The sequence below is a fragment of the Aptenodytes patagonicus genome, chromosome 22, assembly GCF_965638725.1.
Source record: "Aptenodytes patagonicus chromosome 22, bAptPat1.pri.cur, whole genome shotgun sequence".
NCBI lineage: Eukaryota > Metazoa > Chordata > Aves > Sphenisciformes > Spheniscidae > Aptenodytes > Aptenodytes patagonicus.
Genome location: NC_134970.1, coordinates 6907183 through 6931534, shown reverse-complemented (window position 1 = coordinate 6931534; position 24352 = coordinate 6907183). Strand labels below are relative to the sequence as shown.

The 24352-nt window shown below is 64.9% G+C and overlaps 2 protein-coding genes across 3 annotated transcripts in view; both read left to right on the top strand.

The window, feature by feature from the left end:
- The window catches only part of TNNI1 (troponin I1, slow skeletal type), a 279093-nt gene that overhangs the window by 47591 nt on the left and 207150 nt on the right, over positions 1-24352 (top strand). The gene's annotated exons all lie outside the window — the stretch shown is intronic.
- Positions 1-24352, top strand: part of NAV1 (neuron navigator 1) — a 64242-nt gene that overhangs the window by 35870 nt on the left and 4020 nt on the right. Inside the window, exons 6-30 of one of the 2 annotated variants that reach the window (XM_076357860.1) lie at positions 11757-11895; positions 12108-12405; positions 12843-13536; positions 13652-14101; positions 14306-14347; positions 14533-14684; positions 15377-15547; positions 16127-16179; positions 16346-16369; positions 16463-16540; positions 16741-16824; positions 17008-17119; positions 17785-17906; positions 19763-19959; positions 20063-20225; positions 20366-20540; positions 20748-20845; positions 20972-21067; positions 21234-21393; positions 21492-21727; positions 21835-21989; positions 22194-22265; positions 22539-22735; positions 23268-23386; positions 23636-23833. In XM_076357860.1, the coding sequence (XP_076213975.1) occupies positions 11757-11895; positions 12108-12405; positions 12843-13536; positions 13652-14101; positions 14306-14347; positions 14533-14684; positions 15377-15547; positions 16127-16179; positions 16346-16369; positions 16463-16540; positions 16741-16824; positions 17008-17119; positions 17785-17906; positions 19763-19959; positions 20063-20225; positions 20366-20540; positions 20748-20845; positions 20972-21067; positions 21234-21393; positions 21492-21727; positions 21835-21989; positions 22194-22265; positions 22539-22735; positions 23268-23386; positions 23636-23833 (4285 nt within the window). The remainder of the gene's footprint in view (positions 1-11756; positions 11896-12107; positions 12406-12842; positions 13537-13651; positions 14102-14305; positions 14348-14532; positions 14685-15376; positions 15548-16126; positions 16180-16345; positions 16370-16462; positions 16541-16740; positions 16825-17007; positions 17120-17784; positions 17907-19762; positions 19960-20062; positions 20226-20365; positions 20541-20747; positions 20846-20971; positions 21068-21233; positions 21394-21491; positions 21728-21834; positions 21990-22193; positions 22266-22538; positions 22736-23267; positions 23387-23635; positions 23834-24352) is intronic. The other variant, XM_076357859.1, reaches the window with a different exon arrangement.

The window sequence follows — 24352 nt, the reverse complement described above, 5'->3', positions numbered from 1 at the left end:
GGTGCTGGTGGTGCTAGGCCAGCCGGGGCTTCTCGGGGCCAGTGAGCCCCTGAGCTGGGGCGTGCTGCTCTACCGGCGTGCGGGAAGTGTCCAGCTTGATCTGGGTGTTCCCAGAGCAGGGGGCTGAGATAAGCACGTGGTGTGTGGCTGTGGGAGCCCCAAGCCAGAGCCCTGCTGGAGTGAATACTGCTGCTTTCAGAAGCACTCTCCCAGCTTACACCAGTGGGTCTGAGCTGCTGCCTCTGACCCTGGCACTGCGGGGACGTCCTGTGTCCAGCCGGGAGTGCTGGTGGCCCATGGTGGGACAGGCTGGGTCAGGTCTCGGCACCCCAGCAAGAACCAGGCACCGAGGTGTCATTGCCAATGGGTGGCACCATGGTGGAGCAGGGTGCACTGCTGAGCAGGGTCCCCTTCTTCTGGGACCCCCGTCGGCCTCCATCCCTCCACCCGCGGGGCCAGGGGTATCTTCTGCCAGGTGGGCACAACCCAGCACACCCAGGGTTCACATTTTCTTTCCAGACGCGTCCAGCTCCAGCTGCGCTGTTGAGGTGCCCCTGGCTCTGGCAAGGATCCAGGGTTTCAGCACGTTGGAGGTTTCCTGTTTCAGCACAGGAGAAAATAAATAACTCCGGCATTTGAGTTGTCCCAGAGCAGGAGGAGGTATTTGGCCTCCTGACAGTGCTGCTCTGGCCCTCCTGGGGTGGCTGTAGTCACGTCAGCTCGTTGCAGGATAGAGCACAGCCCATGGCTTCACACCCATCCTGGGGGCCAGCGCTTCCCAGATGTGGCCCGGAGGCGCATGTTACAGTTGGAGGGGACCCACACTGAGGGGTGCCTGTGCTGGCCTCTGCCCCTGCAATGCTCCAGCTCGGGGGCGAGCGTGTCTGCGGCACCATGGGTATCAGACCCATCCTTCCCACAGGCACGTGGGGTGACCTTGGGGGGCTGCCCTGTGCTTTGTGAACAGGGGTGCTTGTGCAGGCGGATAACCTTGGGGTGCCCTTGGCTGCGGAGGCAGTGCTGGGAGGGGTGAGCCGGAGCATCACTTTGTCTCCATCAGCCACTGAGCAGGCAGAGTGCGGGCAGAGTCAGCCCTGGCAGGACCCTCCCGGGGCTCAGCCCTGTGCACTGCCCTGGGCAGGGTCCACTTCTTCTCCCGGGAAGGGCCAAGCTTTGGGGATGGAGCCCTGTGCGGCTGAGCCTCCCGCGAGGCCCTGGCAGCACCACAGTCCCCCGGTGCGGGTGAGGCTTTCAGTGCAACAGTGAACTGGGCCGGCACCGCCACGGCCGGGTGCCGCAGTCCCTGCTTCTATGCAGGGTCCCCAGCATGATGCCCTGGATGTGCCTCGAGGGAAATCCCCGGTGTCCTGCCGGTGGGTGCAGAGACAGACTGGGTCCTCTGTGCTGGGTGTTCTGTGCTGGGTACGCGTCCCCAGGGATGGGTTCAGGAGGGCAGCTGGGGCAGCACAGGACCCTCTTATCTGCAGGGACATGTCCTGGGGATCAGCCATGTCACCAGGATGTTGCTGGCACACAGGGCCGTGTGGTGACCTAGTCACAGCTCCATCCCCCATGGCCCCACAGCAGGACTCAGGGTGGGGGGGTGTCCCCCAGAGCAGGCAGTACGGCAGGGCCTCTGTCCCCAGGGGACATCCCTGGCTGGGTGCTGGGGTACGCCAGGGTGCCCTGTCCAGGAACCTGGGCGCTGGGCGCAGGGCCAGGGCAGGGGAGCAGGGGCATCCCTTCCTCCCCAGAGCTGGCTAGGGTGAGGAGCTGCCTTGCCGGCTGGGAGCCCTCATCCAGCACAGCCCCTCATCCAGCCTCCTCGGCTGGCTCTGACCTAGAAAGCAAATACTGCCCCAGGCCCCATCTCCCAGTGCTGCTAATGCACCGGGCAGGAGCCGAATGCTGCAGATGGGGCCATCAGCCCGCGAGCCTGGGCCACCGGGCCAGCGCCTCCCTGCACCGCGCCGGCGCACACCTAGGCTTGTAGGGCAGTAGGTCAGAGGCAGCTCAGAGGACGCAGCGGCACGTCCCCCTCGGAGACATGCAGGGCCGTGGGATGGAACCCGGCATCCCCATGGCTCGCTGGGGAAGCAGCCTGGAAGGAGAGAGGGCTGAGGTAGGTGAGGCACAGCCGGGGCTTGGGGACTGTCCGTGGGAGTATCAGGGTGAATTCGGCAGGGTGGTGGTGCCCTTCGGCCAAGAAGGCAGTGGGGGTCCCGGGGACCAGCTCAGAGAGGGGGTGGGATGATCAGGTCTGGTAGTGAGAGCAGGGATCGGCTGGGAACACCGCAGCCCCCAGAAGTGTTTCTGTATCAGCCGAGTGTGCTGGCATCCTGGCTCCTTGCCTGGCCGTGCCCGCCTGCCTGCATCCGTCAGGCCGGCACTTGCGGCTCCCCTCCACCAGCAACCTGCTGGCAGTTTTGGGGGGTGGAAAGCTCTGGCTTTGCCCTCCCTGTTTGGCAGCAAAGCCCTTCTTTTGTTCCCGGTGTCACCATATCCTCCTTGTGCTCTGCAGAAGGGCAGCCCTCGGCCGGTGGAGACCCGGCACAGCCCAGGCTGGGAGCAGCCCTGCCGGGATGCGCCCACGCCACTGCCAGCACCGTGGTGTCTGAAGGGCCTGGCACAGGCAGCGAGCTCTGCTTAACACAGCAACATTCGCTGGGATGGTGCTGCTCTCCTGCCCTTTCCTGCCTGTCCTTGGGGCCTGGGCAGGGCGCAGACAGGGACAGCACCAACCCCTGGGCTGTTTCCCTGGCACTGAAAAATCTTTGCTCCCTTGGCCGCTGTCAACTCAGGTTTCTACCTGCCACCACTCAGCATGCCTCTAGCTGTTCCATGCCCCTGATGCCAGTCCCTGGAGGGGTGCGGTGCCGCCGGTGACGTTTTCCTACCCCAGTCAGGCTGGGGATGTTTCCCAGACCCTGGAGGTCACCCCACTGGGAGGTCCGCCAATGTGCAGCCACCCACTGCCGAGGGACCTCTGCAGCTGTACGGCCACAGCGCGGTGCTGGGGCCACGATGCAGCAGCATGGGCGCCTTCGTGTGCAGACCTGTGCATGAATCAAGCAGCGGCGGAGGAGGCGGAGAGCACCCGAGCAGGGATGTTCAAGCCAGGTTTTGCCTGGTTTCGTCCTGGCCAGGTCCTGCATGTCCAAGCGGTGCCACCTCCTCCACGTGGAGCTGCTGTTCCCCCGGCAGTGTAGTGCGGCTGCATGTTGGTGCGTCTCCCCCTGTGCTGTGTGTGCTTGGGGACCTGATGTGAGCAGCTCTGGTGGGTCCTGGGTGCTGGCGCAGGAGCATGTGAGTGTGCATCACCCCTGGGTGTTCCCTGGGGCCATCCGGGATTGCAGTGAGGAGCGAGCAGGGTGCTGTGTGGCTTTGCTGTGGTCGGGAGCTGGTGGGTGCGCTGGCTCCCACCCCCCAGCCCTGTCTGCCTGGGGCCATCTTCCCCCCTCCCACACAGGACAGGATCCTGGCCTGAGGGCATGACAAGAGTGTCAGCTAGTCCCTGTTTTGCCCTGCTCCACCATGTCTCCTGGGCTCGGAGAGCTCCCTGCGTGATGTCATCCTTTCCACCACCCTCCTTTTGTCAGACCCTTCATCAGCTGGCCCGTTCCCCAGCCGTTTCCCCACAAACAGTGATGCTGCCGCGAGGGCACTGGGGTGCTCTGGGTGTCCTCGGAGGGGTCCGTCAGGCCACTGTGCCCAGTGCCAAGGGCTCAGCAGGGTCCGAGCACCTCCCTGTGGTGCGTATCATGCTGCGAGGCAGCGCAGGGCAGCGGGTGGGGGTTGAAGGGACCTGCTGCGTGGCCTCAGTTTCCCTCAGTCCACCCTGCTGGCTGCCAGCGGGTCAGGGCAGGCTGTACCCGGGTTGTGGCAGGGCAGAGCCGCTCTAGGTGGGGTTCGTGGGGTGCAGAGGAGGAGGAGCACCTCTCCCCGGCTCTGGTACGCAAGGTGACCTATGGGGACATGAAACCTCAGCTCAGCTGTGTGCCCCGAGATGGTGCTTGTGGGACAGGCAGCTCCCCAGGTGAGGTCCCCAGGGACACATTGGGACAAGCTGACTCCACCCTTGGAGCTGCTCAAATACCCCGCGGTAGCAGAATCCCATGGGGACGCCCAGGCTGGACTTATCCTGGCCCTCTGGCAGAGCACGGGTGCTGCCGGGCCCGATCCTGCCATCCCCAAGCACAGGGCCAGGAGGGCAGAGAGGGAGTGAGTGGGGCTGGCTGCTGAGTCAGCACCTTCTCGCTGCGGTGGCTGCAGGAGCACTGATGATCCGTGTGTGCTGCAGGGCCTTGGGCGTGCAGGCATCACTCTGGAGCTGATCCCTGAGGCTGTGCACATCCCCTGGGGCTTTCAATGTCCTGGGGAAGTCCTCGTGCGACCCCGGGATCGCTGTGATTAGGGGGTGTCCTTTTGGGCCTTGTTTTTTGTTGGGGGTGGAAAGGGAGGTAGCATTGTATCCCACTGCAGTGGTGGCAGCATCTGCATGCCCGTGAGCCAGGTACTGCCCTGACTCTGTTCATGGGCATGAAATGGAGCCATGGCAGCAGCATTTGGCATCAGGACTGCGGGGTGCCATGTGGCTTGGGGATCGGCACGTGTGTCCGTGCTGCAGAGCCTGTGGTCCCCTCTGGTGGGGCTGGGGGCTGCCAGCAGCATCCCCCCGGGAGGGATGCTCTTGAGCTGGCACCCGCCGCGCTCTGGCTGGCCTGGCTCTGGCTTCCTCGCAGCTACTTGAGCTCGGAGCAGCCCGGAGGCGGGAGCAGATGTTTGGCTCAGCTCCCCGAGAGCGGCGGGGGAGCGGCCGCCCTCCTCTCCTGCTCCGAGCAGGATTGGCGCTGGCGCTCTGCTCCCTTCCCTCAAACGCCCCTCGCTCGGCTTTGGCCGGTCCGGCCTGACCCCTCGACGCCATCCCGGCGAGCCCATGAAGTCATTTCTCGGCGGGGACGTCCCACGGGGCATGGCCGTGGCCCCGCACGTGGCCCGGCGTGTGTGCGGGGCCCCAGCCCGGCCGGCCAGGGGGGGCGGCGGGGGAGCGGCCGGGGAAGTGGCGTTGGATAAATATTTGCTGTACTGCGCCGCGTGCCGGGGCTCGGAGGGGTTCCTCCCTCCAGCTGGGGATGGGGGACAGTCCCAGAAAGGGGCCCCAAAAGCCCAGTGGGCACTGCCACCATCAAAGCGCCCTTCCTCTGCACTGCGTTCCAGCTGGCTCCTTATTTTGGGGTTTGGCTCGAGGTGCCCAGCTCTGACCCCCGACCCCTGGGGCTGCCTGGGCCGGGCTGCTGTGGCAGCGGCTGCCCAGAGCGTGTTTTGGGAAGGGGATCCTGGGGTTGCAGGGCTTGGGGGGTGCAGGGGACCCGGGGTCAGTGCACACCCAGGGTTTGGGAAGCTGCTGGCCTCCACGGCTTGTTGGTGGGGCTGGGCGCGGACATGGAGCAGAGCCGAGTCCAGGGCTGGACCTTGCACGCCCACGTGCCCCAGGGAGAGCTGCTTGGGGGGATCTACCCCCCAAACCTGGCTGCCTGTCTGCTTGCCGCCTGGGGAGCTCAAGACCTGACTTTGCCGCTTGCCACGTGCCACCCTGCCGCCTGTGAAGGGGCCTGGCTGCTGCAGGCGGAGGTGTCCGTGGCCACTGGCTCATCCAGACAATGGGAAAAATAGGAATTTTGCAAGCGGGCTGAGTCACGCCGCTCCCCCACCCCGGTGCTGCCCTGGGACTCTCCGACTGCTGCACACAGCTGCTGCAGCCCACCGTGCTGCCGCGGTGGCCCTGAGCGAGGCTTCGTGTGTCACCCTTCCTGAAACAGCTGGAGATCCCCTCACGGGGACACACTTCCTCTGGGGTTTCCGCCGCTTGGGGGGGGGTCAGAGGGGTGACCCTGCATTGTCCCCCCCTGCAGCAGGGCCAGCTGAGCTCAGCAGCCCCGCTGGCATGGCGGCCAGGCGTGTGGTTGGGGTCCACAGCTGTTCTCATTGCCGCAGGCGGGCGAGCGCTGGCTGACACCCCCACGGCATCGGCCTCGCTGCCTCGGGGAAATCGGACCCTGCTATTACTGTGGTCGGCAGTGCAAAGCTGGAGACGCAGCCTGGCCGCGATCCCCCCTCGTGGGGGCCACGCATGCCCCAGGGACCCACGGTGAGGGTCCCCTGCATCCCTCGGGGACCTGGGAGCCAGGGACCAGGGGCAGTGCTGCCTGGAGGACAGGGGACTAGACCAACTGCTGGGATGTGATGCTGATCCTCTTCTCCTGCTGGGTGAGCTCGGACGAGTCAGACCCCCTTCCCTGCCTCAGTTTCTGCATCTGCAAGGTCTCTGCAGCCCCCTGTTCCTCTGAGCATGGCTTCAGTGAAAGGTGCCAGATCCTGGTACCCGAAATGCAAGCAGGAAGTGCCCAGGGCTGGCAGGCGGGGGCTGGTGCTATCTGGGGGGGGTGCTTGGGGGGGTCTTGGAGGGTATACAGGGGTTTAGGGGGGTCTGGAGAGAACTTAGAGAAACCCGGGGTGTCCTAAGTGAATCTGTGGGGTTCTCGAGGAGTATTGGGGGGGCTTGGGGCTGTTAAAGGGGCATGGGGGGTCCGCAGGGGGCTGTGGTGATCCTAAGGAAGTCTGGGAGGGGGTTATGGGTGTCATGATGCCCTGAAGCGGATCCTGAGGCAGATGTGAGGGGGAAGTGGAGCCACCCCTGCCCGCTCTCGTGCCTGCGGGGAGTCCCCAACCCCCCCGATCATGATTTATGAAGCTAATTGGTTTTTCTGCCCCATTAAGTGGAGGAGAAGGGGAGGGAGGGAAGAGCCCCGGCTGTGCCCACGCTTTCCTCACCGGTCCTGCCAGAGCAGGATGAGGCTGTGATGGGGGATGCCGGTGGCATGTCCACAGAGCCCCCTCGCTGCCAGCGACCCACAGATGTGGGGTGTGGAGACCCCCCAGTGCAAGCCCTGTATTTCCTCCCCTGCAGTGACCACAGCAGAGCAGGAGGAAAGGGCCAGGGCTGACCAAGAGGGGCTTGCTTTAATCTGGGGTGGACTTGGGACGGGCAGTGAGGATTCGGCAGCACCAGCCTGGCAGGGACACGAGTGCCGGGAGCCCCGGCTGGTGCCAGCGGGTCTGTCTGGCATGCGGGCGGGTGTCTGTGCTGGTGTGAGACGGGTGAAGCAGGAAGACTTCGAACCCTCCGGCTCCAGAAGCAGCTGCTGCTGAGAAATGGGCTGGGGGTGTTCCTCTGCGAAGGGGTCTGGTGCCGGTGGGGCATTGCACATGTGCGTGTGTGCCACCGCAGCGGGGCTGCTGTGGCCAATGGCGATTCTCCACCATCGTCTTGCACCAGACCCATGGCTCCGGTGGGGTCGAAGCTGCCTTTCTCTGGGTGGCGAAGCTGCCTTTCTCTGGGTGGCTGTCATGCTGGGCTGTGCCAGGCTGGCTCCCCCTGCCACCCTGGGCGCCCCAAGTCCGGATTTGGGCCCAGTGAAAGCCAGAGCTGCTCCTCTGAGCACTGCCCGAGCCAGCTGTGGTGGGGCCAGGGAAGCCAGCCAGGAGGAGGGGCGGGAGGGGACGGTGTCCGGCATCGTGCCAGGCCGGAGGGACCGCGGGGATGCGATGCTGGACGGGCCGTGCCACCGCACCCATTGGCGCACACCGACGTGGGGCCATCACCCCACAGCACGGCTGGCTGCCTGCGGGGAGGTACCACAGCGTGCCGAGGTGTCACCGCCAGCCTCCTGGCCGTGAGCTCCAGCCAAGGGCTGAGAGCCGCTGTGGGGATGGTGGGTGCGGGCAGGGTCTGATCAGTTGGGGACGGGGATGGTCGGGCGCCGAAGTCGTGCATCCCTGGCCCTCCCTGCTGTGCTGTGCCACAGCACCTCGCCTCGCCGGGGCAAGCACCGCGCAGCCGAGCGTTGGGGCTGCGCGGCGAGGAGGGAGCCAAGAGGCGTTGCCGTTGCTTCGCCAAGGAAGGCGCGAGGAAGGAATTACTTATTTCCCAGCCCGCAGGGACCGGGTCTGTTTTGCCAAGGCTGCAGTTAACCCTCTCTGCCTGCCGCAGCCAAGCTGGCGAAGGTGTCCCCAGTGTCACCATCCTGGTGAAGACCCTGCCCTGGGGGGCAGCTCCTGCTCTGATGTGAGAGAAAAAAAAGGACAGAAATAGGCTTTTTGGTTGATGAAGCACAGAGCAGTGCGGGTGCCCTCGCAGGAGCTGGGGCTGCTGGGAGCAGCTGCCCCGGCACCCCGTGGGGCTGGGCAGGGGCAGAGCCCCCCCGTGGGACCCACAGCGGGAGGTGATGCCTTCGGGGAGGGGGGTTGAGGAGGTTTGGGGGGCGTTGGGAGCCAGGCTGAGGGATGGCCTGGGGGGCACTGGTGCCACATTGTGGGCTGGACTGGGGGGCACTGGTGCTGCCTGTGGGGACGTGAGTGTGGGCTTGGAGGCTCTGGGGGCAGCTGGGGGGCCCCGGGCTGAGTCTGGGGGGATGCTGGGCTGAGGCTGGGGGGCACCAGGGACGGGGATGGGGGGTCATGGGCTGGACCGGAGGGCACTGGAGCTGGATGTGGGGACATGGCCGTGGGGCTGGGGGCGGGGGGCGCACTGGGACCGGCGGGGCTGGGAGCCGGGACCCCGGACCCCGGGCTCATCCCGGCGGGGCCGAGGGGGCGGTCGGGGCGCGGCTCGGGGGCAGCGGCGGGGGGGGGAAGCCGTGCCGTGCCGTGCCGGGGCCGCTGCCGCTTTAAGGCGCGGGCAGCGCGGGGCGGTCCCGCCGCCGCCCCTCCCGCCCGCCCCCGGCGGGGCCGCGCTGCCGCGGGCAGCACCATGCTGCGGGCAGGGAGGCCGCGCCGCGCCCCGCGCCTGGCCAGCAGGTACCGCACGGGGATGGGGATGGAGACGGGCACCGCACCGGTACCGGTACTGGCACCGAGCGGGGCGGGGCGGGCGCGCTCGCTGCGGGCGGGCGGGCGGACGGCCGGAGCACGGCCCCGGCAGACAAAGCCCCGCGCCCCGGGGCCGCACCGCGGGCGGTGCTTTGTCTCGGCCGCGCCGCGGGGGGGAAGGGGGAACCTGGGCAGCGCGGCCCCGCCCGGTACCGCAGCATCGGGGCGGCTCCCCCGGGCCCGGGAGCGGGACGACTTCCCCCCCCCCCCCCCCCCCGCACCCGCCCCGGCCCCCGCCTCGCACCTGCAGCGCGGCCGGGCCGAGCCCCCGAGGGGCTCCCGGGGTTCCGGTACCCCCGGCCGGCGGAGCTGACCCCGCCGGGGCGGGGCGGGCACCGGGATGCCGGGCTTCGTGCCCGACCGGGGGCCTCCGAAGCGGGGCGCGGCTGGGCCGGGAGGGGAGCGGAGCATCCCCACGCAGCCCCTGGCGCCGCGGCCGTGGGTCAGGTCCGTCCCCTGCTCCCTGCGGGGTGCAGCCACCTCCTCAGGTCGGGGTCGGGGTGTGCATCACCTTTCTGGCCGGTGGCGGGTTCCCGCACGCCCGGCCGGTGCCGGGGAGCGCGGCAGGACCGTCACGCTGCCGCAGCCCCCGCCTCGCTGCCGTCGCCGTCCTTGAGCATCCCCTGTGAGCTGTCGTGGGCAGAGGGGTGCAGGGCTTGCGGGTGTCCCGGCGCAACGCTGCCTTCAGGGTGGGTTTGCTGCGGTGCCAACTGAAGGCAGGTGGGGAATTGCTCTGTGTAAGATGGAGGGGCTGGAGCACAAAGCAGGAATTGAGTTTTGCCCCCAGCATGACGCTGCGGCATGGCTGCCCCCTGTTTGGGGTCTGCAGGGGGCACTCGGATGGCCTCAGCCAGCAGGGACCAGGGTGCCAGGGCTCGGTCATGCTCTGAGAGTTTGTGTTTGCCGAGGGGCCGTCGGTGCTGCGGTGCAGCCCGAGTTGAGGCTTTTCTTGCTGTGACAGCTACAGCATACGCATGCCAGTTTTGGGGACCCCTCAGTGTGCCAGCCGTGTGCCTCATGAGAGAGCCAGAGACGCTGCACAGTGGGCAGCTGGCTCCCAGGCCTCACCCCACGGCTTGAGTGCTTTTAGGATGTCATCTGTGACCTTCCGTTTTGCCCTTCCTTGGCATGGGGTTGCTAAGGAGTATCTGGGGTCACCTCCTGCCCCGGTTCAGCCCCTTACCCTGTGCCTGTTTCACCGGGGCTCTCCAGATGCCTGGGGCCAGGGCAGCAGGGGTTTCCCATGCGAGGCTGGGAGAGCATTTGGGGTTTGCTCTGCCGGGCCACAAAAGCCAAGTTGAAGAGACCCAGCACCACGTTTGGTCACAGCCATGTGCCTGCAGCATGCAGCTCACCGAAGCCCTGCCTTGCTCCTAGCGCTGCCTGCTACAAGGGTGATGCCAGCCTGGGAGAGGAGCTTTGCTTTGTGCTCTGGGGTGAGGATTTCTGTTTCGGTGAGAAGTCACCCCCAGCACAGGGGCTAGTGGTGGGAGATGCTTGGAGCTGGGCAGCCCAGCAGCATATCCCGGGCACGTGGTCGTAATTAAATCCCTTCCTGGGCAGCCGTGCCTGCAGGGCTCTGTCCCAAAAGCTGCCATGGGGATGCTGTATCCATCCTGGCTCTGGCCAGTCCTTGATGTCTGGGAAGAGCAGGGTACACGGGGCTGGTTGGAGGGTGCTGGAGCTGCCTGTGTTGCTCCATCCTGGGGTTTGGGCATCCCAGAAGGGGTGGTGATGGCTGTTGCTTGTGCCCTGGCACCCTGGTTGGTGGAGGTGCCCAGCAGGTGTCCTCTCCTCTGCCAGGCCACACTGTTCTGTCCCCAGCTCAGCCAGGGTCACAGTGTAACTTGCGTGACACTGAGCAGCTTCACCAGCTGCTGGGGCTCTGATGCTTGCTGGGCTCTTCCTGCACCTCTGTGGCCCTGGTGTTGGGGAATGGGCATCTCTAGCAGGGAGCAGGGCTAGCTGCAGCCCCCCAGTTCTGCTCCCCTCTCCTATGCCACTGCTTGCTGCCCCCAGCCTCTCACAGCCCCCTCGGAGTCTGCGGGGCCTCACTGACCTACTCAGCTGCTGACCTGAAAGGGGCTGTGCTCATCCTGCTGGAAAATGCTCTGTGCCCGTCTGTGCCGGATCGCCGCGGGCACAGCCTCGTGCTGCAGAGCCGGACGGGCCCGTGGGGTGCGCAGGCAGCTGCTGCCCCGGCACAGCACTGACTGACGGCCCTGGAGATGGGCTTGTGCATGGTCCGCTGAGCCCCTGGCATGGAGCAGCCGCTCTGGCGTAGCGGCGGTGCCCGTACCTGCTGTCTGTGCCCACTGTGGATGCTGGGTGCTGAAGAGGGGGGATCAGGGTGTGGCAAGGTGGTGGGTGGGGGCCACCCGAGGAAGGGTGGATGTTGTGGGGCGGTTGGTTTGTTTATGCCAGCCAGTCCGTGCCCTTTCCAGCAATCCTGACCCTCTCAGTGAGGCAGGTCACAGGGGGCTTGGTGCCAACTGTGGTGCTGTCAGCCCTGCCGGCATGGGTGCTGACCTCCCCGTGCTGCGCAGGTACCTTCTGTCCCCAAAAACCCCCACGGGGGCCTTAACAGGGAGACATGGGGTCACTGGGGCTTGTGTGCTGTTGGGGCATGGAGCCTGTGCCAGGCTGGGCTGGAGCCAGCCGCAGACGCTGAGTGCCAGCTCCCTGCCGCGGCCCTGCAGCGGGCGCTACTGGGAGCTGAGGTTTGCACCCTGGCAGCCCCCAGAGCGGGGAAATCCCATGGGTGGCAGGACCCACCAGGCAGAGCTGGGGCTGGGCAGGGGGGTCTGACGCTGTCTCTGCCCTTGCAGCTGGGATGAGAGCAGCTCCATCAGCAGCGGCCTCAGCGATGCCTCCGACAACCTCAGCTCGGAGGAGTTCAATGCCAGCTCCTCGCTCAACTCCCTGCCCTCCACCCCCACCGCCTCACGCAGGAACTCAGCCATAGCGGTAGGTGCCTGCGGCACCTGGACCCTTCCTGACATCAGTCCTGGCTTGGTGCCGCCGCCTCTACAGGAAAGAGGGGATGGAGGGTGCCGGCGTAGGGAAACTGAGGCATGGCACAGGGTGTCTGGTGCATCCCTCTCCCAGCTGGCTGGTGCTCCCTGGGAATGGGTTTGGGGTGGGTGCCTGGAGCGCCCCTGACTCCACTCTGCCCACAGCTGCGCACGGACTCAGAGAAGCGCTCGCTGGCGGAGAGCGGACTGAGCTGGTACTGTGAGGGTGAGGACAAGGCACCCAAGAAGCTGGACTACGACAGCAGCAGCCTCAAGATGGAGCACGGCTCCTCCAAGTGGCGGCGGGAGCCTTCGGAGGGTGGTGAGGAGGGGCCCAAGGGCGGGGAGCTGAAGAAGCCCGTCAGCCTGGGCACCCCGGGCTCCCTCAAGAAGGGCAAGACCCCTCCGGTGGCCGTGACCTCCCCCATCACCCACACAGCCCAGAGCACCCTCAAAGTGGCAGGTGAGATCCAATTTGAGCAGGGTCCATCTCCTCTGATGGGGAGAGGGTTGGGTGGCATCTTCATGGGCCTTCCCCGAGCATGTCGGCCACGGGACGCCCTGTGGCTGTGCTCAGACCTGGCAGCTGGACGTGGGCTGGAGGGGGTGGCGGGGCTGTGCATCCCTGGAGGCAGGTTGTGGGTCTGGCCCCCACGCTAAACCCTGCTTGCCCAAGGCTGTGCCTGCCCCATGGCCTCGTGGCCACATGCCAGGCTGGCGGCTAGCTGGGAGCACAGGGGGCCTGGCCGTGGTTTTGCCCCAACTCCCAGGATGGTGGCACGTCGTCCTTTCTCCATCACATCCCTGCACCTCCAATGCCACTGTCCTGTCTGGGCTAGTTTACACCCAAATGTTCCCAAAGCCTCCCGGGACACTAACCCATCCTTCCTTGCCCACCAGGCAAGCCCGAGACCAAAGCCACCGACAAGAGCAAGCTGTCTGTGAAGAGCACAGGCCTGCAGCGCTCCTCCTCCGATGCCGGTCGTGACCGCATTGCTGATGCCAAGAAGCCACCCTCGGGTCTCACGCGCCCCTCGGCCTCCAGCTCCTTTGGCTATAAGAAACCAGCTCCTGCCACTGGCACGGCCACTGTCATGCAGGCTGGGGGTTCGGCCACCCTCGGCAAGATCCAGAAGAGCTCTGGCATTCCCGTCAAGCCAGTCAGTGGGAGGAAAACAAGCCTGGACGTCTCCAACGCAGCTGAGCCTGGCTTCCTGGCCCCAGGGGCTCGTTCCAACATCCAGTACCGCAGCCTGCCCCGGCCGGCCAAGTCCAGCTCCATGAGTGTGACTGGTGGCCGCGGCGCAAACCGGCCAGTCAGCAGCAGCATCGATCCCAGCCTGCTGAGCACCAAGCAGGGCACCATTTCGGTGTCACGGCTCAAGGAGCCGTCCAAGATTGGCGCTGGCCGCGGCACGCCAGCCCCTGTGAACCAGACGGACCGTGAGAAGGAGAAGGCCAAAGCCAAGGCAGTGGCACTCGACTCTGAGTGCGGGACGCTGAAGAGCGTCAGCTCGCCTGAGAGCACCCCAAAAGCCCAGGCCAACCTCCCGCCGGCGGCCAAGGTGGCTGAGCTGCCCCCCACGCCTCTCAGGTACGATCCTTCCACCTTTGAGGGCAGCAGGTGCTCGGCACGGCTGTGCCCAACACCCAGCCGTGCTCAGCACCTGAGTCTCTCCGGCTTCCTTACCCATTTTTCCCCCCTCCAGAGCGGCTGCCAAGACCTACGTGAAGCCTCCCTCGCTGGCCAACTTGGACAAGGTCAACTCCAACAGCCTGGACTTGCCCTCCTCCAGTGAGCTGCACCCCCCACACACTGCCAAGCTCCAGGACCTGCACCCGGCTGGTGGGCACCTTGCGCCCTGCTTCAGCCCCAGTCCTGCCCCCATCCTCAACATCAACTCGGCCAGCTTCTCCCAGGGCCTGGAGCTCATGGGCGGCTTCAGCGTCCCCAAGGAGGGCAGGATGTACCCCAAGCTCTCAGGCCTGCACCGCAGCATGGAGTCCTTGCAGATGCCCATGAGCCTGCCCAGTGCCTTTTCGGGGGGCAGCACCACCACCCCCACCCCTGCTGCTGCACCCCCTGCCAGCACAGAGGAGGAGGAAGAGGCAGGGGAGCTGGGCTGGAGCGGGAGCCCCCGGCTCGCACATCTGGACAGGTATGGCTGGAGGGAGAGCACGTGGCTGCCAGGGCACCTCTGTGGGCTCAGATCGCTCCCTGCTGTCCTGCTATGACCTTTGCCTACTTTGGAGGCTCTTCCCGCTACATTTCTGGGGAAAAGCTCCCTGTCCCCGCAGCTCAACCCCCATGGCACCTTCCCCCATCTGTGCAGGGATGTCACTGATCTTTCCTTCCCTTCCAGTGCCAACCGTGACAGGAACACGCTGCCCAAGAAGGGTTTGAGGTAAAAGAGCCTGAATCACTTTTGGATGGTGCTGGGGAGGGAGGGTGGGCAGGCATGTGGAGTTTTCTGCAGGGGGGGTACTGGCGGTGCCCTCCATGCTGGGGAGGCTGGGCCGCAGTGCAGCGGGCAGGAGCCAGGATGGTGCTGGTCCACCTCACCATGCCTGTCTCTGCTCTGCTCCCCAGGTACCAGCTCCACTCCCAGGAGGAGGCCAAGGAGCGGCGCCATTCGCATGCCGTCAGCAGCGGGCTCCCCGAGTCGGACGACCAGCAGGAGCTGCCCTCACCTCCCGCCCTCCCCATGGCGCTGGTCGGGAAGGGTCCGCTCACCAGCATCGGTCAGTGCCCTCCACTGCCAGCCCCATTCCGCTTGTGGCAAGCCCTGTTCCCCCTGCTCCCCATCACCCCGTGCTCCCTGTGTGACTTGCTGATGCTGCCCTGGATGCTGCTTTTCTCCTCGACACCCCCAGCAGCCCTAACGCCCAGCGCCTGGTGCTTTTGGCCCACTGAGGTGCTGGGTTGTGCCCAGGAGCCAGGGATGTCCATCACCTCTGCTTCGGGGCGTCTCATCCACGCTTGGGGCTCTGCCCACGGCTCCCTGTTCCTCTTGGTGTGCCCGGCAGGGCAAGGGGTGTGAGCCCTGCCCTGCCCTTGCCAGGACCTATGTGTCCCTGGAGGGTTTGGGGGGTCCAGGCAGATGGGTTGGGGCTGCTGGTGGGGGACAGCGAGTGATGAGGTGCTCCCCTCCTGCACCCGGAGGTGACGGGCTCTGGCATGGTGGTGCCCACTTTGCCCTGGGGCAATGGATTTGTTTCTCAGCCCTCTGGTTACCTTGGTGCTGGTGTCCAGGTCTTCCCAGCATAAATCTGCATTTTTAGCATTCCCCCAGCCCCCCCTGCTTTGGGACCACAATCCCTGCTTCCTCTCCGCATCCCAGCCCTTGTGGATTGCTCCCAAGCCCTGCCTTCCCCATCCCGATCCCAGGTCCCCGGTGTGACTCTGACCCTGCTTCTCCCCTGCCTTCTTGCAGTGAGCCCCACTGCCGCTGCAACCCCGCGGATCACCCGCTCCAACAGCATCCCCACCCACGACTCCACCTTCGAGCTGTACAGCACGTCCCAGATGGGCAGCACCCTCTCCCTGGCCGACAAGCCCAAGGGCATGATCCGCTCGGGCTCATTCCGGGACCCTGTGGACGACGGTGAGAGTGTGCTGCGCTCCTGCCCAGGCAAAGGGGGCTCCCGGGGGGGTGCGGCGGGGTTCCCCGCACACTTGTCTCTTCCTCTTGGCGCTGCTGTGGCACTGTCAGATGGGTTGGTGCATCCCGTCCTCGGCATCAGAGCCGGGGACGGCAGCCCCGAGGGGCCTGGTGGACCCCTCTGCTCTGGCATCTGCTCTGGGCCACAGCCTGCCCTGACTGCTGTGGGTGCCCAGCATCCCTGGGTTGGCCCCAGGATGTTGTGGCACCGGGGAGGGGGGGACCCAAGCAGCCAGGGAGGGTGGCAGAGCCCCTGGGCTCAGCCAGAGTGGAGGGTGCAGGTGGAGGGTACTCCCCACGCCCTGCTGCACGCCTCATGCCCGGGGAGGTCACCAGCCACGTGCCAAGAAATGGGCAGTGCTGAGCAGCTGCCATCCCACCCTCTGCCTCCCCCGGCCCCCCGCAGAGCCCCCCTCCACTGGGAGCTCTGTCCCCTGCACCCTGCTATGCCCTGCACCTGCAGCCCCTGGGGATGCCGCTGGCCAGGGGCACCCTGACGTGCCGGGTTTTATTCTGTTGCAGTTCATGGATCGGTGCTGTCCCTGGCCTCGAGCGCGTCCTCCACCTACTCCTCCGTAAGAGCCACCTCCGTGCTGCACCGCTTTGTGCATGGCTGGGGGGGCCCGGGTGGGAACGGGGGGGGCTCTGTGCATGCCTCTGCCTCGCGCCGAGCCTGTCTGTGCCTCGCTGCCCTCCTGACTGCCTGCCTCTGTCTGTCTCTCTCTGTTCTCGCGCTGCCAGGCTGAGGAGAAGATGCAGTCCGAGGTGAGCCCGCACGCTCTGCTCATTGCCCGCCCCTGCCACTGCGGCGAGGGTGAGTGCCTGGCCCGTCTCACTTCCTTCACTCTCTCCCCACAGCAAATCCGTAAGCTGCGCCGCGAGCTGGAGTCCTCTCAGGAGAAGGTGGCCACCCTGACGTCCCAGCTGTCTGCTAATGTGAGTCCCTGTGGGAGTTGCTGCTCGCTGCAGGACACGCCGCTCTGTGTCCCTGCAGTGCGTGGGGCTGGTGCTGGCCTGCGCCCACGAGAGCCTTGATTTTCCCCTCTCCAGCCTCTTGCATCCCACACCCGGCAGCGGGTGCTCGCCCAGCCATGCGTGCTTGCCCAGGTGCTCACCTCTTTCTTCACCTCTCACAGGCCAACCTGGTGGCGGCTTTTGAGCAGAGCCTGGTGAGCATGACATCCCGCCTGCGGCACTTGGCTGAGACCGCTGAGGAGAAGGTGGGTGCTGTCGGGGTGCCAAGTAGGTGCTGGGGGGCACTGGCGGTGCGGGAGGGTGCTCATGAGGCTGGGGGATGCTGGACTCTGTGAACCTGCTGCAGCACTGCCCACCCCAAGGGTGCTCTTGGAGTGGGCCCTGCGCCACTGGAATGCACTCTACGGTTCCTGGCTCTGCTCCCCCAGGACACGGAGCTGCTGGACCTGCGAGAGACCATCGACTTCCTGAAGAAGAAGAACTCAGAGGCCCAAGCTGTGATCCAGGGCGCCCTGAATGGCACTGACGTCACCCCCAAAGGTAAGGCATGGCTCGGCAGCCCCCTGCTGTGGGGGTTTGCAGCCCTTCCTGAGCCCCTCGCCCAAGCCCAGCTGGGCTGCTCCTGCCTGGGGCTGGCACAGGGCCCCAGGGCACCCCTCACGCCAGTGAGATGTTCAAATGGGAGGCAGGGTCCCCCGGGCAGCAGCTCTTCCCCACCTGGGACCCCTGAGCATCTGAAGCCAGGGTCAGACAGCCAGAGCTGTCACTGTAGGAGGTCTTGGTGCTGGTGCCTGGGGGTGATGGGTTGCTCGTCCTCCCCGGGACACCTCTTCACCAGGCCCTTTGCCAACAGCCCAGTTTTGGCTGCTGGTCTTGGCTTTGTTCCCATGAGTGCTGTTTCTATCCCCAAAACCCCAATGTAAGTGCAAGGCGCTGGCAGGGAGGTGGCTTGGGACAGGAGCAGAACAGTGTGTGTTCTGGGCATCTCCCTGGGGTTTGGGAGATGCTGTCCTGAATGGCAGCACCCGTGTGGTGTCTGAGCCCCATGTCATCTTACAAGGTGGCTCTGAGAGCTCAAGAAGGTGTTTGGGTGGGAGAAGGCAAGGGGTGCAGGGAGGAGAGTGCAGGTGGCTCTGGCGTTGGAGCAGACGCGGTTTGCTCATACCTCCTTTCCTGGTCTCTCCTGCTTCTCTTGTTGGCCCCAGAGCTGCGCATCAAGCGGCAGAACTCCTCTGACAGTATCTCCAGCCTCAACAGCATCACCAGCCACTCCAGCATTGGCAGCAGCAAGGATGCCGACGCCAAGAAGAAGAAGAAGAAGAGCTGGGTGGGTTGGATGGGGCACTGGGAGGAGGAGCGGGGCTTGGGGAGCCGCTGGCAGTGTCTGGCCAAGGTCAGCCCCACGAGCCAGCTGCTCTCGGTCTACCTTGGCATTGTGGTGTTGGTCCCGTGTGTCCCCTGGGGACAGCACTGGCGAGGAGCGTGTAGCCACCATGGATTTGTGTCTTGACGTGCCGGCTGGGAACTTCTCCAGCCCCTTTGGGAGTTTTCCAGCCCTGGTCCTGCACCCCTGCTCCCTTGTGGCTTCCCCACGTGTCTCCCTTCTGCCCATGTGGGGAGCCGGACACCTTGGCCAGGCAGCCCCTTCCCTGCAACAAGCAGCTCTGAGCTGGACACGCGATTAAGTCTTGCTTTGTTTTGTTTCTCTCCCCCTATGCTGACCTCAACCCTTTTTTTCCAGGTGTATGAGGTAAGACTTACGCCGTCCCCTCCACCCCATGCTGTGCCCGGCCAGGGCCCTCGCTCCATTTTGTGGGACAGTGCTCATAACACTATCCATCCCATCCATCCCACTGGCACTAACCCCCAGCACGGGCCATCCCGGGGCCCCCAGCCAGGCTGTGCGCACCTTGGCTGCTTCCTTTGATGCTAAGGCCAAAATATGCACCCACGCGGAGGGGCTGAACTGCCCTGGGTGGCCCTGAGGCAGCAGGAAAGGCTCGGATGGGGACCTGTCCCATGGATGGGGACAGTCCCCTTCTTGCCCGGGGAAGGCAGGCACTCTCCTGACTCCCCGTAGCCAGATCTTTTGGGATGGGGACCTCACTGCAGCTGTGCCTGTGGCACCGGGATGTGTTGCTGCCTGCCTCTGCATTGCCAGGGCTGGCCTGATGTGGCCCCAAGTGGCTCCCTCCCTGTCGGGACCCACATGGGTCCCAGTGTTCCCCTGCTCTCCTGCCATCAGCAGAGCCTGACACCCACCTGGGTTTTTACGCTGAAATGCAATGCTTTTTGCTTTTGGAGACACACCAAACCAGCCTGCCTGGTGGCTGTGGGAGTTGGGCCGGATCTTGCCTGTTCTCCATCCTCTCTTCCTCCCACCTTCCCTCGGAGCAGGCTGTGGCCCTCCAGGGGACACTGTGTGAGCCCGGGGTGCCCGTCCTGCTGCTCTCCCGCAGGCTGGTGGCGCATAAGCGAGACCCAGGCCCGGTTTGGCCCCCTGTGCCATGTCCATCCGCCCTCCCTGGCCTCAGCACACCGCTCACCCGCCCACTGCTCTGTGTGTGCTGTGTGCATGCTGCATGCCCGGGCGGGACCCCCGGTGACATCTGGCGGGGGGCTGGCTGGCCCTCTGCACTTCCAGGAGGACCCCAGAGGGCAGAGGGAGGTGTGGGGCTGAAACTGTCCCCTTGCACCAGGACCCCGGCCCTGCAGTGGCTGGAGGGGGATGTCCCCCTACACGCCACTTGCTGGGATGGCTGTGGTGGGATGAATGTGAGGATGGAGTCGGCCCTTCCCGGTGGACCAGGGTGCTGGTGCAGTGCCTGAACACCCTGATGTGGGTGCTGGTGGGGAGCAGGGCTGCGGGAAGCCTGACCAGGACATGGGTCCCACTCTGCAGGGCTGTTTGGTGCCGTCCAGGCTGGGGCTGGAGTGTTGCACAAAGGGCCGTGCACCCCCGTCTGTCAGCTGTGCCAGCAGAGCGGGGTCAGGCTGGTGCCTTCCCCGGGGCAGCGGTAGGGCACAGTGCTGCCTCGCTGATGGATATGGTGTTACTTGGCCCAGCTCAGACTGTCTGTGGGTCCTGGGCAGACGGGGGCCCCGGGGCAGGACTGGGCCAGGTCTCTGCTTGCAAGGCTGCACTGTCAGGCTGTCCCTAACGAGCATTTCCATCTCCCGTAGCTACGCAGCTCCTTCAACAAGGCCTTCAGCATCAAGAAGGGACCTAAATCAGCCTCGTCCTACTCGGACATCGAGGAGATTGCCACGCCAGACTCGTCGGCCCCCTCCTCCCCCAAGCTGCAGCATGGCTCTACAGAGACTGCCTCGCCTTCCATCAAATCCTCTACGTCCTCCTCTGTGGGCATCGACACGGCTGAGTACGTGGGGCCAGGGCAGGCGGCACAGGATGGGGAGGGCCGCTCGTGGGGGCTGCAGGCTCCTGCCCTGGATGCGTGCAAGACTTTCTCTCCCTTGGCCTAGGCTCTTCCAGGCCCACAGCGAGGGCGAACCAGAGAAGAAGGAGGTGTCGGAGCTGCGGTCAGAGCTGTGGGAGAAGGAGATGAAGCTGACGGACATCCGCCTGGAGGCCCTCAACTCTGCTCACCAGCTGGAGCAGCTGCGGGAGACCATGCACAACATGCAGGTGAGGACCACTGCCAGAAGCCCGGCTGGCTCTGAGCACCTGGGTGGCCACAGTCCCTGCGCCCCCACAGCCATGCTGCAGCCCCGGGATGCTGCCGGCATGCAGCTCCTCACCTTGTGCCGTAACCGGTTCTCCCCCAGCTGGAGGTGGATCTCCTGAAGGCTGAGAATGACCGGCTCAAAGTGGCTCCGGGGCCCTCGGCAGTGCCAGGCTCCGTTCCCGGCCATGTCACGAGCACGTCGGCCTCCTCTTCACCACGGCGCTCCCTGGGTCTCGCCCTCGGCCGTGCCTTCAGCCCCAGCCTGGGGGACACAGGTAGGGGTGACGGAGCTGCTGGCAAACAGGGAAGGGCTGGGACAGAGGCGTGTGTGTGGTGGGAACGTGCTGCTGCTCACCTGGAGGCAGCTGTGCACGGGGATCAGTGCCATGATCAGCCACAGCAGGATTTGGCTCAGGCTGGGCACGGTCAGGCCTGGTGGCTCGGCTCTCCCTGCCGGCACAGCCTCATTGCTCCATCCCTAGATGTGTCCCCCATGGATGCTGTCAGTGCTGGTGCCCAGAAGGATGAGCTGACACTGCGGATTGTGGTGCGCATGCCACCCCAGCACATCATCAAGGGGGTAAGTGTGGGCTGTATGGGGAGCCTGACCTGTCCCAGTGCCACAGCCCTGGACAAGGGGCAGAGAATGCCTCTCTGGGGCTGGATGCAGTGCTCCAACTCTGCACACCTCTGCCTTGGCTCCTAGGACCTCAAGCAGCAGGAGTTTTTCCTGGGCTGGACCAAGGTGAGCGGGAAGGTGGACTGGAAGATGCTGGATGAGGCTGTCTGCCAGGTCTTCAAGGTAGGAGCATGAGGACCCCTCTTTTGAGAGCCATCCTTTTACATTGCTCCACCGTGCCTGATGCTCCCTGGCCCAGGTCCTTACCAGGGTCTCCTGGAGCTGCTGAGCACTGCTTGCTCCCTGCCAGCCCTCAGGGGCACTGACAGCCCTGTCCTTGTCCACATAGGATTACATCACTAAGATGGATCCTGCTTCCACGCTGGGGCTCAGCACTGAGTCTGTCTATGGCTACAGCATCAGCCACATCAAGCGGGTCCTGGACACAGAGCCGCCAGAGCTGCCGCTGTGCCACCGGGGCCTGACCAGCATCGTCGTGACACTCAAAGGTCAGTGTGGCGGAGAGGCTCCATCCCTGTCCCATCTTCCCTCTGTCTCACGGTATCGTGGGGTGTGAGCAGGACCCTCAGCCCTCCCCTGCCTGCAGGCTTGAAGGAGAAGTGTGTGGACAGCCTGGTGTTCGAGACGCTCATCCCCAAGCCCATGATGCAGCATTACATCAGCCTCCTGCTGAAGCACCGGCGGCTCATCCTCTCGGGACCCAGCGGCACTGGCAAGACCTACCTGACCAACCGCCTGGCTGAATACCTGGTGGAGCGCTCGGGTCGGGATGTCACCGAGGGCATCGTCAGCACCTTCAACATGCACCAGCAGTCCTGCAAGGTGACGGCGCGCAGCAGCCAGAAGTGTTCCTGTTGGTACTGGTGCTGTGGTCCCCATTGGCAGCCATGCCACAGCCCCATGTGTGACACCTGGCCCGTTCGTTGCAGGACCTGCAGCTGTACCTCTCCAACCTGGCCAATCAGATCGACCGGGAGACGGGCACAGCGGACGTGCCGCTGGTGATCCTCCTAGATGACCTCAGCGAGGCGGGCTCCATCAGCGAGCTCGTCAACGGTGCACTCACCTGCAAGTACCACAAATGGTGAGAGTCCCACTGTACCCTCCTCCGGCACAGTCTCCCGGGCACACGCATGCTCCCCGCTGCTCTCAGCAAGATCCCTGGGCTTGTGGAGATGAGACTGCACGGCTGCGCATGTCTGCTGTGCTCAGATCAGCTCTGCCACGGGCGGGGATGATGCAGGGTGCTTTTTCTCATGGATCCTCTCTCTCTCTCTCTCTCACTCAGCCCCTACATCATTGGGACCACCAACCAGCCTGTGAAGATGACCCCAAACCATGGCCTCCATCTCAGCTTCAGGTGGGAATTGTACATCCCTGGGGACCATCCCTGTGGGGTTGGGGGGAGCAGAGGCCATCACTCCTGCCCCTGGGCAGTCCTGGGGACACATCCTGTGATTGGGGACCCTGATGAGGACCGAGCCCCAGGCTTGTCCCCACCATCCCAGAAGGATCTGATGCCCCAACCTTGGGGACATGCAGTGTGGGGGTGCTAGGAGGTCCCCCGAGGGTGCTGGGGAGCAGGGCGGCTTGTGTGGGGACCCAGCCCTGAACACCTGAGTCTTTCCCCCAGGATGCTGACCTTCTCAAACAACGTGGAGCCAGCCAACGGCTTCCTGGTGCGCTACCTGCGGCGAAAGCTGCTGGAGTCAGACACAGATGTTAATGCCAACAAGGAGGAGCTGCTGCGTGTGCTGGACTGGGTGCCCAAGCTCTGGTACCACTTGCACACCTTCCTGGAGAAACACAGCACTTCAGACTTCCTCATCGGTATGGCCTTGCCGCACACCTCCCTCCTCTACCTCGCACTGCTGGGAGCCCCCCAGGGACTGGGGCAAGACCCTCCCAAAGGAGCTTGGGGAGCTGATGTGCTGCCCTGTGTCCCCCAGTCCAACACAACCAAAAGCCGGTGGGCGACACACACAAGTGTTGCTCTTCCCTGGGTGGCATTCGTTCCCGTGCTCCATGGGAGCTGTCACCATGGTGTCAGCCAAGGCTGCCGGTCTTACTGGCACCCTTCCTTGGGCACGGGGGAGCCGTTTTCCCAGGCAGGTCTCCCTTTGCCTCACCATGCTTTTGGGGGGTAGATTGAACTTAGCAGCCCCATTCCTTGCCCGGGAGCTTGCTTTCTGCCCATGCGTGTCAGGCAGATGCTGCCCAGACACTGCTCCCAGGAGGTGGTCGAGTCCAGGGCACCCTGCGCAGCCAGGCTTGCTCGCCTTGGTGCTGTGCTGCCACGGGGCCAGTGACTGGAGCAGGGGGACCCAGCTCCCATTTTCGCTCTCTGCCTTCCCCCCCCCAGGTCCCTGCTTCTTCCTGTCCTGCCCCATTGGAATTGAGGATTTCCGGACCTGGTTTATCGACCTGTGGAACAACTCCATCATCCCTTACCTGCAGGAGGGGGCAAAAGATGGGCTCAAGGTACCCAGAGCTGCCTGGCACGTGGGAACGCAAACCAGCGGTGCTTGGGGACATGCTGATGCAGCAGTCTAATGGGGTGGGGCGAGGGGAGGCGCTGGGATTTTGGGCACAGGTGGCATCTCTTGTCAGTCCCTGCCCTGCCCTGTGGCTGCAGCGGGACTTAGCACTGTCCTGGGGGGGCTTGGGGTACCACGTCACTGGCTCTGGCACATGCTGAAGAGGTGGTTGCTGCTTGCTCCCTACCTGCAGGTTCACGGGCAGAAGGCAGCCTGGGAGGACCCCGTGGAGTGGGTGCGGGACACCCTACCCTGGCCGTCAGCGCAGCAGGACCAGTCCAAGCTGTACCACCTGCCCCCACCCACCATCGGGCCCCACAGCACTGTTTCACCTCCTGAGGAGCGCACCGTCAAAGACACGACACCCAGCTCCCTGGACTCGGACCCTCTGGTACGGCCCTGCTGGGGAGGTGGGCCAGGTGGAGAGGGGAGAGCAAGGTGGATCTTCACTTTCCCAGTTATTTTTCAGTGTAAAAAGCCCGATTTGGGGATGCAGAAACATTTTGCACTCCTGGGAGGAGCGGTGGGTGCGGGATAGTAGCACCGGCAGGCAGGCTGCACACCGAGTCGGCACATTGTGATACGCCAGTGAGTGGGCACAGCGTGGCGCTGCACGAGGCATCATGTCCACACGCAGAGCCACACACAGACTGGGGCTTGCACATATGTGTCCGGGTGTGTCACCTGGAGAGGCTGCTAGCAGACAGGCTGCCACAGATGATGTCCCCCCACACTGCCATGTCCCCACACTGTCCCCCCACACTGCTTTGCCATGCTCAGCCTTGAGCATCCCAGCTGTGCCCAAGGCCAGATCCTGGTGACAGGGAGGGATTTTGCAGCATCTCTGGGCTTTGCGTTACCCTCTAAGGAGCTTCTTGGGGTGGTTGGTTTGTATGGGAGGGGAAGGAGG